This window comes from Aedes albopictus, chromosome 3 (genome assembly GCF_035046485.1).
Source record: "Aedes albopictus strain Foshan chromosome 3, AalbF5, whole genome shotgun sequence".
Classification (NCBI taxonomy): domain Eukaryota; kingdom Metazoa; phylum Arthropoda; class Insecta; order Diptera; family Culicidae; genus Aedes; species Aedes albopictus.
Window position 1 is genome coordinate 236,053,220 of NC_085138.1, and position 11,605 is coordinate 236,064,824.

At 41.2% G+C, this 11,605-nt stretch overlaps 3 protein-coding genes across 4 annotated transcripts; 2 read left to right on the forward strand and 1 right to left on the reverse strand.

Moving 5' to 3' along the window:
* Positions 1-717: 717 nt before the first annotated feature.
* Positions 718-1,582, forward strand: LOC109431314 (H/ACA ribonucleoprotein complex subunit 2-like protein). The gene is made up of 3 exons (XM_019707533.3): positions 718-983; positions 1,053-1,125; positions 1,192-1,582. Exons 1-3 carry the CDS (start codon positions 824-826, stop codon positions 1,421-1,423), a joined length of 465 nt encoding a protein of 154 aa, XP_019563078.1. The 5' UTR covers positions 718-823; the 3' UTR covers positions 1,424-1,582.
* LOC109431320 (uncharacterized) lies at positions 1,564-8,575 on the reverse strand. The gene is made up of 2 exons (XM_019707540.3): positions 6,905-8,575; positions 1,564-6,838 (listed from the first exon to the last, which is right to left on the reverse strand). Exons 1-2 carry the CDS (start codon positions 8,309-8,311, stop codon positions 6,650-6,652), a joined length of 1,596 nt encoding a protein of 531 aa, XP_019563085.1. The 5' UTR covers positions 8,312-8,575; the 3' UTR covers positions 1,564-6,649.
* A 1,321-nt stretch (positions 8,576-9,896) lies between these two features.
* LOC109431316 (uncharacterized protein C16orf52 homolog A) lies at positions 9,897-10,924 on the forward strand. Of its 2 annotated transcripts, XM_062859641.1 has the most exons (4): positions 9,897-10,118; positions 10,186-10,398; positions 10,463-10,666; positions 10,746-10,924. In XM_062859641.1, the coding sequence occupies exons 1-3, from the start codon at positions 10,016-10,018 to the stop codon at positions 10,648-10,650; spliced, it is 504 nt and encodes a 167-aa protein (XP_062715625.1). In that variant the 5' UTR covers positions 9,897-10,015; the 3' UTR covers positions 10,651-10,666; positions 10,746-10,924. The 2 variants fall into 2 exon arrangements, with proteins under 2 accessions (XP_062715625.1, XP_019563080.1); XM_019707535.3 differs by having other exon boundaries at positions 10,463-10,924.
* The last annotated feature ends 681 nt before the right edge of the window (positions 10,925-11,605 follow it).

The following is an 11,605-nucleotide window of genomic DNA, read 5'->3' on the forward strand; positions in this document are numbered from 1 at the left end:
TTGAACAGATTTGAACTTTTCTAATTAAAAAGCGTGGCATTCCAAATTTAATGTTTTACGTTGGTTTGCAGAATAGGACAGATCGGTGAAGTACTAGATTTGTAGTAATGAGCTGAATTTTAGTATGGTGAGAAGGTCAATTCTCCGTTTCTGCAGTGAAATGGCGCAAAAAGCGTGGGTATTATGATTCCTTGCCTAATTTAATGCTGTTTGAGCAAAACTTTGGGCAACAGTGTTGTTGTTTTCTTCATTTCTTGCAATATAAACAACATAGTTATTCAAAGTTTTGCTCAATCAGCATCAAATTAGGCAAGAAAACATAATACCCACGCTTTTTGCACCATTTCATTACAGAAATAGAGAACTGACCTTCTCACCATACTAAAATTCAGCTCATTACTACAAATCTAGTACTACACCGAACGTGCCCCATTGCAAAAACGTAATAAATTAAACTGTGATTTAATTTTGCAGTTCCAAATGATATTCTGCTTCAATCGCCCTTGTCTACCCTAAACCGTAGCTGCCAACAGAATAGAAATAAAAATAAATATTTTGACTTGTTCATCCCTGTGACTGAACTCGTACAATACTGGCGTAAATATTGCCCCCTGCGGGAGAGTCTGCCCAATGTTGGTTCATTGTTGGACAAACGTAACTTTAAGTTTTTCCTATGTCGGGTCGCAACCGGCACCAGCAAAACATTGTCATCGGCCATCGAATCAATGTGGTTTGTTTTGCTCAACTGGAAAGCACGTGCAGCACGCGTAGTTTTACCAAAAACCTCAATTTTTCAATAATTTGAAACTTATTTCCCCGCAAAATGGGTAAGATCAAGGTGGAAAAGTCGGATGCCGAAATGGACACTACCGTGGTGAAGGAAGAGGATACCTACGACGAGAAATTGCGGAATGTGAACGCGATCTCCCAGCCGATGGCGTCCAAGAAGCTGACAAAGAAAATCCACAAGTTGATTGAGAAAGGTGAGTGCGGGCGGGAACTCCGGTGGAGGTCGGAAATAATCGACTGAATGATAATAATTCTGATTTCAGCGGCAAAACACAAAACCTACCTCCGCAACGGTCTGAAAGACGTGCAGGTTCGTCTTCGCAAGGGTGAATCCGGGTAAGTTTCTAACTTCTACGATTTCCACTGCCGGAAGTTTTCAAAATGTTCCAATTCTCTTTTCAGCTTGGTGGTATTCGCTGGCGATGTTACTCCAGTGGAAATCATGTGCCACTTGCCGGCCGTGTGCGAAGAACGTAATATCCCCTACTGTTACACCCCCAGCCGAAAGGACCTTGGTGCCGCCATGGGAGTCAAGCGGGGCACGGTGGCGATGCTGATTCGGGAACATCCCGAGTATCAGGATTTGTACGACAAGCTGAAGACGGAACTGTCGACACTGCCCATTCCTTCGTAGGAAATCTGCGCTGCATAGCTGGTAAGGACAATAGAGTTTATATCACTTGGGGATCCCTCTTTACGTTCATTCTTAACGTTCGGAAGGCCACTAACTTTTTTAAGTCTAATGCAAAATGAGTTCAATACAGTGAAGCAATGTTGAATTTCGAAAACCAAATTTTTATTGCAAGAACATCGATTTCATACAAAATATTTCTTAAGCTACCGAAATTCCTTACGGTCTAGACCGGACCTCACTTTTACAACATTCAACAACTTTTCGATATTTAACAAAACATACAAATTTGTTTTACGAGGAATGACATTAACTAACACCAGTGACTATGTTTTCAGGTGTTTATGACTTGATTTACAAAATATCTTTTAGATGATGGATTGAACTTAATCATGTGAGAGATTTCCTTTTCTTAATTCCAACTTAATTTGAGTCACGTAATTCTCATCAAACCCTGTGAAGGTTTGTGCTTCTCTTTGGTACTACAATGATACAATCACACTAATCACAAACATTCCATTCGAAAACAATAATTTAGACACCTTTTACCGTGCAATAGAGAAGATGCATAAATGGATATAGCGAGTATAATTTAGACTGGCGTGCGAACATTTAAAGACAGTGACGAATCGTTTAAGATTATGACTAAGTTAATAGCGAGAGCATCCTCGACTAGCTAAGCAATTTTGTTCTTTACCTAACATATGAAAGTTCTACCTTTATCTTGATAAGAGAGATTACATTGCACAAGTTTGAAAATCTTTTTCTTTTTTATAAACATTCAATTTGTGAATATTGGGAATTTGCACTAAACTGAGGATTGAACAAAAAATAACTCGAACTTCCAACATTTGCATAGGCAGAAGGATAGATATTTTTATTTGAGAGATTTTCGGACAACAGGGGCCATTCTTGATTTAGGGTTCACGATTTCAGGGAAAAGTATGAGATTGCAATCTTTCTTCCCAGGGAGAGCAAGTTGAATCAAAAAGGAATCTGGTAAACCTTGACAAAGAAACTAGATCTAGCATATATATCCGACAAGCCGGCGATTACGATAAGATGCAGTAAATTCTATGTAGACACGGAATTAATTTGGTAGTTGAAATCAATCTAGAAATTCCTCTACAAGAATCTTACCATAAATTCCCTCGAACTTCTTGAGAAATGCCTTCCAGGATTGCCCACAGGATTCCTTCCGTATTTTATCAAGCCATTTCTCTGGTATTGATTTCTTTACGAGGATGCGAATGCTTACCGGCATTTTTTCAAGCGTTGAACAATTCTTTCTAGAATTTTTCCTTGAGAATCTTTCAGGATTCCTGAATACCTATCGATCGCTCCTGCAATTTTCACAAGAATCCTACAGAATTTCTTCTTATGGGATTTCCCGTTATTGCTCCAAAGCAGTGCAGTGATGGAATTGTTCTCATCATGAAGCAATTTGCGAGTGAAAAGCCAACACAACTCACGATTCCGAGAATAAACAGTGTGTGAGTTTATTCGCACCTGCCTGCTTCGTGAGTAAGAACCAAAAGGAAAACAAAAACACTCATGAGTTTTTATTCGTGAAGAACTAGTGGAGGTGCAGGAAGTGCATTTTAGTGTGGTTATACAGGGTGTTAGGTTCCTGAGTGCAAACTTTTTAAAGGTTGATAGAGGACCATAAATGGAGAAAAAAATTGTTCTACGCATATGGTCAAATCTCAATCGTTACGTAGTTATTGAACTTCCCATGTTTATGACTCTTATTGCCTTAACTGGCAATAACTTGGAAATAGTCAAACTTATCGAAGTTTTTTTACCCCTATTCGAAAGATTATTGAATTTTCTAACAAATGGCATCTTTGAATCGATTGGTTTAGTTAAATAACTAAGTTTTCTAGAGCAAAATGGCTAAAAATAGTGTATTTTTATTGGTTTTTGTCAATTAGGCTGACACAAATTTCGATTTTCTCTAATGTCACCCCTCCCTCGGAAAATTTTGGTCCGAATTCGAAATTTTGAGGGGGGACACAAATAAATTATACGAAAATTTAAAAATTTTGAACTGAAGTTAGAGTTGTCGAGAAAATTTCTTAACAAATCCGACGAGTTTTACAATTTTGCCTAATTGTTTGAGTAATTTTCAAGCAAATACATTTATTATTTATTATCCACCCCCTTGACAAGTCAACGAGCAAAGTGACAAAAGAAGAAAATGAGATTTGGTCCGGCCTTATCTTTGAAACATGCGTAATAAATTAAAATTCTTTCTTTGGCAAAGTTGTGGCCCCTGTTACATTCTACAATTTGTTCTTTGACACCAAACTTCTATCTCTTATCGTTTTGTTGCAATTTTGATTTTAACATCGCATTTCAGATCATAAATTTGCAACTGTCATGGAAAGCACTTTTTTGCGCATTGTGCCGCACATTTAAATCAAAATTGCAAGAAAACGATAAGAGTTAGAAGTTTGGCGTCAAAGAACGAATTGTAGAGTGGAACAGGGGCCACAACTTTGCCAAAGAAAGAATTTTTATTTATTACGCAGGTTTCAAAGATAATTGACAACAACCAATAAAAATACACTATTTTTAGCCATTTTGCTCTAGAAAACTTAGTTATTTAACTAAACCAATCAATTCAAAGATGCCATTTGTTAGAAAATTCAATAATCTTTCGAATAAGGGTAAAAAAACTTCGATATGTTTGGCCATTTTCAAGTTATTGACAGTTAAGGCAATAAGAGTCATAAACATGGGAAGTTCAATAACTACGTAACGGTTGAGATTTGACCATATGCGTAGAACAATTTTTTTCTCCATTTATGGTCCTCTATCACCCTTTAAAAAGTTTGCACTCGGGAACCTAACACCCTGTATGTAATAGCAAATCCAGTGATTATCCATCATAAACTAATGCTTTATGCTTCATTGTTCCTGTAAAGCAGCACTGCCAGTCGTAAAAATGCGTTTTTCGTCAAAATGCAAAAAACTCAGCGAAATTTCGCGAATCACATGCGAGTGCTTGCCAGCATCGTTTACTAACGAATAAAAAAGTGCGAGTATTCTCGGGCCCCTGTTCACGAGTAGGTAGGTTTGTTTTGGTTTGTGTCTGCTCATCTGCAATCCTCATCATTTTCCATCACTGCTCCAAGTCCTCCAAGTCCTTCGTTTGATTATTCTCAGAGTTCTTCCTTCGTTTTCTCGAAGAAATTTGTTTTGAGATCTCCACCAGAGTTTTTCTCAGAATATCTCGGATCGTCTCGCGGAATTTCTCCTAGTTTCTTTCGGGATTTCTCTTGATAATTTTCCGCAATTCCTACTTGTGTTCCTTTTGGCACTTCCCCAGGGGATCTTCTCGGGATTCCTCTCAGAGCTCCTCCAAGGATTTCTTAATGATTTTTTTTCATGATTTTTCTTTAGAAGTTCCTTCCGGAATTTCCTCCAAAATTACACTATTAACACACAGATTTCTCTTGGAGTTTCTCTCGGTTCTCTCTGAAGATTGCTTCCGATGTTGCTCCAGGGATGTTTCTCAGAGTTTTTGTGGACTTTCTGCTAAGATTTTCTTTGGATTGCTTTCTGAGAATTCTGTAGGAGCCATTGCTGATATTGCTCATGAAGATGTTCCCGTGGCTTCTTTCAGAGCTTTGTCCAGTTTTTCCTCGTAGTTGTTCACAGGATTTCTTGCAGTGATCCTCCTGAGATTATTTTTGAGCAGATTTTCTCGAGATTTTTCCCAGAACTCTTCCCGAAATCCCTAACATAAATTATTCGGAGATTCTGGTTGCTCCTGCTGAGATATCTTTAATAGCTGCCCCCGCAATTCTTGCAGCGATTATTCCAGGAGTTTTTTTTTTCGAAATGTCTACGAAATCCTCGTTAAGAAATACCTGGAAAAATATCACAAGGAATCCATTTGAAATCTTACAAGAAACTACGCAAGACCTATTGTAATCTAGAAAGGAACTTCGGAAGAAATCTTGGAAAAAACTGGGGCATCTCAGAAAAAAAAAGTTTTGGGTTCAAATCCGGAAGGAAATCTAAGTAGGAATTCTGAAAACCACTAAGCACAATCCCGGGAGGAACTACGAGCAAAATCTCGCGAGAAATTCCAAGAGAAATATATAAATCCTGGAAGAAGTACTGCAAGAATTTTTGCTAGAGAAACTGTCGGAAACTACAAAGGGAAATTCGGATAAGTTTTGGAAGGATCCTCGGGAGGAATCCAGCGAGAAACTCTGGAAGCATATCGGGAAAACTTCTGTAGAAATACCGAAAAAAAACTCAGAAATCCCGAAAAAACACCCACAGGATGTGCAAGGGTCAAGGACCGGTTCTTCAAGTTCAGTGTAATCAACGTGCACAGCCCAAACTCCGGAAGCATTGATAATGGCAAGGACGCATTCTACGCGCAGTTCGAACGCGTACTTGCAGCCCAAGCCACGTCGAAAATGGGCTATTCATCGATTTCGCCGTCTCCAAAATATGGCCATACGTAGCACCTTTTTCCAACTCAACCTACCTTAGGGGGCATCCATTAAGTACGTCACGCTTAGAGGGGGGAGGGGAGGTTCTGAAAAGTGTGACAAGTAATGTATTAAGTATAGGAAAAACCCGTACAAAGAGGGGAGGGGGGTCCAAAATTCTTATTTTTAGCGTGACGTACTACACCGTCACGTCGTTACACCTGGATATCACCACAGCAGACGGAATCGCAAATTGATAACGTTCTGATTGACGGACGGCACTTCTCCGACATTATCGTGGTGCCATTATAGACTCCAACCACTATAGGTTCAAAATTGGCTGAGTTATAGCAGAAAAGTGCCCAAAATTGGAGCCCTGCTGAGATGGTTCCACTCTCCTTCACGGAGAAGTAAGCAAAGAAAAACATCTATATATATTGTCAATATTCTTTGACAAAATTGTAGGGAAAGCACAAATACCTAGTATTATGTTTCGAAGCTGTCCCTCTAACTCACAGGAGTCAGAAGACTGAAACTTCTAGACCGTGTCCATGAGGTTGGGGCGTTAAACCTTACGCAATGTGCAAGCATTATTTACTTTGCACTCCTGTTATTACTGTAAACACATCCGTTAAGTTGAGAACCAAAGTTTATGTTTGACGATGAATGCTAGTTTCCTTGGTTTATGATTCTTCAAAAGAAATAGTATCCCAGCACTTTGCATCTCACTCAGTCCCTACAACGTACCTTAATATCTAAGCGGTTTCACCTGACTTTAAGCCGGTGGATTTTCATCTAGAGAGCCTTCCTGTTCACGGATGTACTGCATAAACGGGGGCACGGCACGTTCCTGCATGGACTGCTGGCGAAGCATCGCACTCGGTGGATTCTGCTGGGTCCATATTCCATACAGGCCGGGATTTGCCGAAAAGTTCTGTTGTATCATCTGCTGTTGTTGGGGTCCCTAGAAGCGAAACGATACATTGTATATTGTTGTAGTAAACAGATTATTCCTAATTCAGAAACTTACCCCACCACCGCTACAAGGTTCTTCGACAAACGGAGGACCGATACTGGGCGGTGGCATCGGTGGTAAGCGGTAAATGGGCCGACATGACAGTAGCTGAATCGCTTCCACCAAACCGTCCTGGCTGGTGACCGACGAGTGCCACGTCGAGTCGGGCGTTGTGCTTTGGCTTCGATCTCCGGTAGAAGACTTCTGTCCTCCACCGGACTGCTGTGGCACGGCAAGTTTCGATATGGGCATAATTCGAGTTTGGTTCCAGTGGACGGTCGATTTATCCGCTTTGGCCTCCCAAGGCATCGACCATCGTCGCATTTGGCTCTCGGCATCCAGCGCCGATTCGGAATTCACTTCTCCGGCTGCAGCCTCCGACCATCGACGTTGACCGTTTAGCGTGAAAAGGGGAAAGTTAAGAGGACTCCGTGAACCACGGTAGAAAGGTGCTTTCATACCGGACAGGTGTCCCGGATTTGGCAAAGGTCCTCTTATGTTGTCTAGATACCCTTGGATAGGGCTTGGTCCCCGAATATCATGTGGCGAAGGTCCACGTGTTTGTTCATAGGCTGTAGTTCCATGATCGGACGAACCCTGAGTAGATATAGATCCTCGGTCGTACAAGCGAGCTTCTTGCATTTTCATTCCGAAATGGGGCGACGGAGTCTGAGAGCGCTGATCACTCCTGGCAATTGTGGCCGCTGCAGACATTGGGTGTTGCACCATAGGGCATTCCGGATCATGAGGAAATCCCACCTGAGTTTGACATTGATAGCAGCACATGAGTTGTGCGAAGGAGTCACAGGAAGCCACACAGAACTGATGTTGTAGATTTATCATAGTTTGAGCATTATCCTGGAGTATCAGTTGATTGTACTCTCTGATATGTAGCAGTTCGCTTTCTTGGTCAACTGAACTCGAAGGCTGCGTTTTAAAGTCCTGCAGTACACTAACAATATGAGATTTCACTGTGCTGGTTGCTACGACCGATGCTCGTGCCAGATCATCCCAAGCCGTAATGAACTGGAAGGCCATATGCGAAGGAATCTGCGAGGGAATGAATGGTTGCTGCGATTGTTGTTGTTGTTGTTGCTGTTGGCTACCACCTGTCTGCTGCGATGATTGGTCGAAGCTAGCCCACGGTTCTAATGCTGCTATTGCTTGGGCTAAGCGATGCCCAGCAACACACAGATTGTTCATAATCTGCAGGTAGTTTAGCCATGCTCCCAAGCACTCACTGACGGCCGATTTAGCTGATCCTTGCGAACTACTAGAGCTGGTTGAAGGTGATATTGACGAGTTACTGTACGATAGCACACCCGATCCAAGTGAGCTGCGGGGAGTTGTCTGCGGCTGAGCCAGCGGATCGTCCTGGTCACTCATTGTGGACACTTTTTCGCCAACGCCACAATCCAACATCGGCAGTACGTTCCGCCCGGAAGTTGCACTAATCAGATTAACGCACACACAATATCATCGTTGCGAGTATTTAAAAGTTTTTAATTGCGATGCCGACGAACCGCAACCTAGCCTACGCAAGGAAAACTCAATGGCTAGGCGAAAAAAGTTTACATTTTCACCGCCACCCACAAGTGCTTAAGTGTTCATGGTTCATGGAAAGGTATGCACGTTAGGGTGACACAATATTTGGAATCGATATCTACAGATAATGTTTTGACGCATGTTATTGATTTGGTTCCAAAATCTCGATAAGAAGTATAATCAGGAATCAAATTAAGAACACTAAGAATAATGCGGAATTGTAGAATTGATGTGTATATAAACAATTTAAATGGGCTTTTCTGAAAACATTTTGGCAAAATCCATAGAAAATATTGAAAATCTGGGAGCAGTACTTACACTTTCTGGCGAATACTCGAGATTTTTGAAAAAATACGTGTTTTTAACTGGATGACCAAATATTCTTTTTAGTTCACTGAGATCGGAATCTTTCATGAAGTTTTTAGTCAATGGAAGACTTTGCGTTATCTATACTGCCCATGATCGCATATCAGTCCCATCTTTGCTGGGTTTCCTATTCATATGGGACAATTATGCGATCATAGGCAGTATAATGAAACGTGAAACCTTAGTATTTGTAAGAACAATAAAACTGCAATAAGTCACGCAGCAGAAAAAGTATCACCACACTTACCACGAGTGAGCATATGGGATGATACATTTTCATACAAATATGCGCTTTGGTGACTGAGTTTTATCACTTAGAAATTTCGAGCGAGATTTCAATGATGCTGATGACGCACTACGCGTCCTTAAGCTATCAGAGTTATATTTGAAAACACAGTGATGTATCTGAGTTGTAATTGTCTAGAAACAGATATTTTTGTGATGATTTTTCATCTTGTAGCTTGTATGATTGTAAAATTTTGTTATGATCATTGGTTTGATGGGGTCCAATCAAATTCGACTACAGTGACGATTCGTTCGTTGAGAGCTCGTTAGATGGGCTGTCTCGATGGTTGAATGTTCACTGGTTGGGGCAAAATCCAACTAAAAAGCACTGTCAATGTCAAAATAGATGTCAAAACGAGTTTGACGTCTGACCGCTGTCGCATCACAGCTCCTGTATACAGAACGTTTATTCAAGTATGTGAGTGTTCCGTGACGTATTTCTCGTCACTTGCGTGTGTCTAGAGCATTTTGATCAGTTGTCAGTTGCCCCAACGAACGAACACGATTCGCTAATCGGGGCGCAGTCGTGACCCAACCAGCGAATCCGGACTGTACCATGTCAGATCGGTGACAACTGTGGACCCTCTTAGATTCATCAAATCTGTATGTTGAAATGATGGTGGCTCAATAACTACAGATGTTACTGTTAAAAGTTATCTTTATTTAGTTATTTCATGCATTCTGCATCAATCTCGTGTTTGGTGTTCACCAGCAATTTCTTCAATGTTCGCCACATGGGCGTCCCACAAAATAGGGGCGGTTGTTCATTCATTCATCTTCCCCTTTTCCCTTTCTGAATACAATAACACATCTGACGTTCGTAAGTGAATCAAACATTGTATTCATTGATTGTTGTGAAGAAAGTTTAAAAGGCGCTGGCAAAAATGATTTCCTAAATTTTCATAAATTTAAGAGCGATTTTCCACAAAAATGGACAAGTTAACAACGATAAGTGCGGCGCTCTTTATGGCGGCCGATGTGTGTGCCATTGTGAGCCTCGCGATGCCCGATTGGATTGTGACTAGTGTGGGAGGTATGTGTTGAATGGATGCACAGGAATAGTTCCGCAAATATTTACCAAAACTTTGTACGCTTTTCAGGAGAAACTCGCTTGGGATTGATGTGGACCTGCATGACACTCTACAATAGGCCACAGGTTTGCTTCACACCGGAACTGCAACCGGAGTGGCTCATAGCTCTCATCTGCATATTCGTGGGTTGCATCTGCATCACCACCACGATCATTCTGCTTGCTTCCAGTAATTGGGATCGGAATGTCATCCCGTACGCCAGATGGGTTGGTTTTACTGCAAGTAAGTTATTCTGGGGATCCCTTCATTGAACACCCCAACAGCTCACGTCACGAAATCTTTCCAGTGGTTCTCTTCTGTTTTGCGGCTGTGATCTTCCCGCTAGGATTCCATGTCGACGAAATAGGCGGCCAACCGTACCATTTGCCACATTCGCATCAGGTTGGCATCTCGTACATTATGTTTGTACTCGCTCTCTGGATTACGGTCATCTCGGAATTGTTCGCCGAAAAGGTTTGTCTGCCGCAGTTCTGAGTAGGCAGGTAGGGGGCATACTGCCCATGATCGCATATCAGTCCCATCTTTGCTGGGTTTCCTATTCATATGGGACAATTATGCGATCATAGGCAGCATAGGTAATGAAACACCCACATCCAAAATACCAAACAACTTGCACAGTATTTTTCAATGGGAGTAATCTCTATAGTTTCTAGTTTGTGGAATTGATTTTAATTAACGTCAGATTTATTTTTACATTACGGATAGCTAAGTGTTCAATTGGGAATAAATTGTGTGATATTATTGTAAATTTGCAGGATATAACGCAGTAGTACTATATCACAGCCATAGGATTTCATACAGAGGTATTTTCAACTTACATTTTTAAGAGTAGATCCATGAGCCAATATATGCTTTGCAAAAGGAGCTCTTTTTTGATTGCCTTCTATTTTGGTATATTGCTCGTTAGCACCTGTTCTGCACGCTAGCATCAATAACACTTATTTTTTACGCAAAGCCATAGTCTGCGAGAATTGATCAGGCACTGCTCATAAATGACCAAGGCACGGTTCGTTTGAAAGTGACAGACAAGAAGATATCCATGCCAGAAGCCGAATGTTGGTCTCTGATAGCCGACAAAGAAGCGATACAATTGAAAATTTATCACAGAAAGAAAAGTCAGGAATGTCATTAGTGAGGTGGAAAACAGTGTGAAGCAAAACAATATGCGGTAGTTTTACGACACTGTCAATGGCGTGCGGAGAAAAACAGTGCCTCCTCCCATAATGTGACCAAAAAGATAACGTGATTACAAATAAAACACTGTGAAGAGAGCATTTTGAAACTGTTGAATGGAGAGAACGACAGGGTGTCGGCGAACAGATTAAAAATGAGTGACGCTAGACAACATGGGGAGATCCTGATGCTAGATGAGGTTAACCTTCCGTAACTCTACCTGCGGTTGACTACCTGCGTCAGCACCACGCTAATG

Coding starts and splice junctions, on each gene's coding strand:
- LOC109431314 (XM_019707533.3), top strand. CDS start 824: ATGGGTAAGATCAAGGTGGAAAAGTCGGATGCCGAAATGGACACTACC. Junction 984..1,052: donor CCACAAGTTGATTGAGAAAG/GTGAGTGCGGGC, acceptor TTCTGATTTCAG/CGGCAAAACACAAAACCTAC. Junction 1,126..1,191: donor CTTCGCAAGGGTGAATCCGG/GTAAGTTTCTAA, acceptor TTCTCTTTTCAG/CTTGGTGGTATTCGCTGGCG.
- LOC109431320 (XM_019707540.3), bottom strand. CDS start 8,311: ATGTTGGATTGTGGCGTTGGCGAAAAAGTGTCCACAATGAGTGACCAG. Junction 6,839..6,904: donor AACCTTGTAGCGGTGGTGGG/GTAAGTTTCTGA, acceptor TTTCGCTTCTAG/GGACCCCAACAACAGCAGAT.
- LOC109431316 (XM_019707535.3), top strand. CDS start 10,016: ATGGACAAGTTAACAACGATAAGTGCGGCGCTCTTTATGGCGGCCGAT. Junction 10,119..10,185: donor GATTGTGACTAGTGTGGGAG/GTATGTGTTGAA, acceptor TACGCTTTTCAG/GAGAAACTCGCTTGGGATTG. Junction 10,399..10,462: donor ATGGGTTGGTTTTACTGCAA/GTAAGTTATTCT, acceptor AAATCTTTCCAG/TGGTTCTCTTCTGTTTTGCG.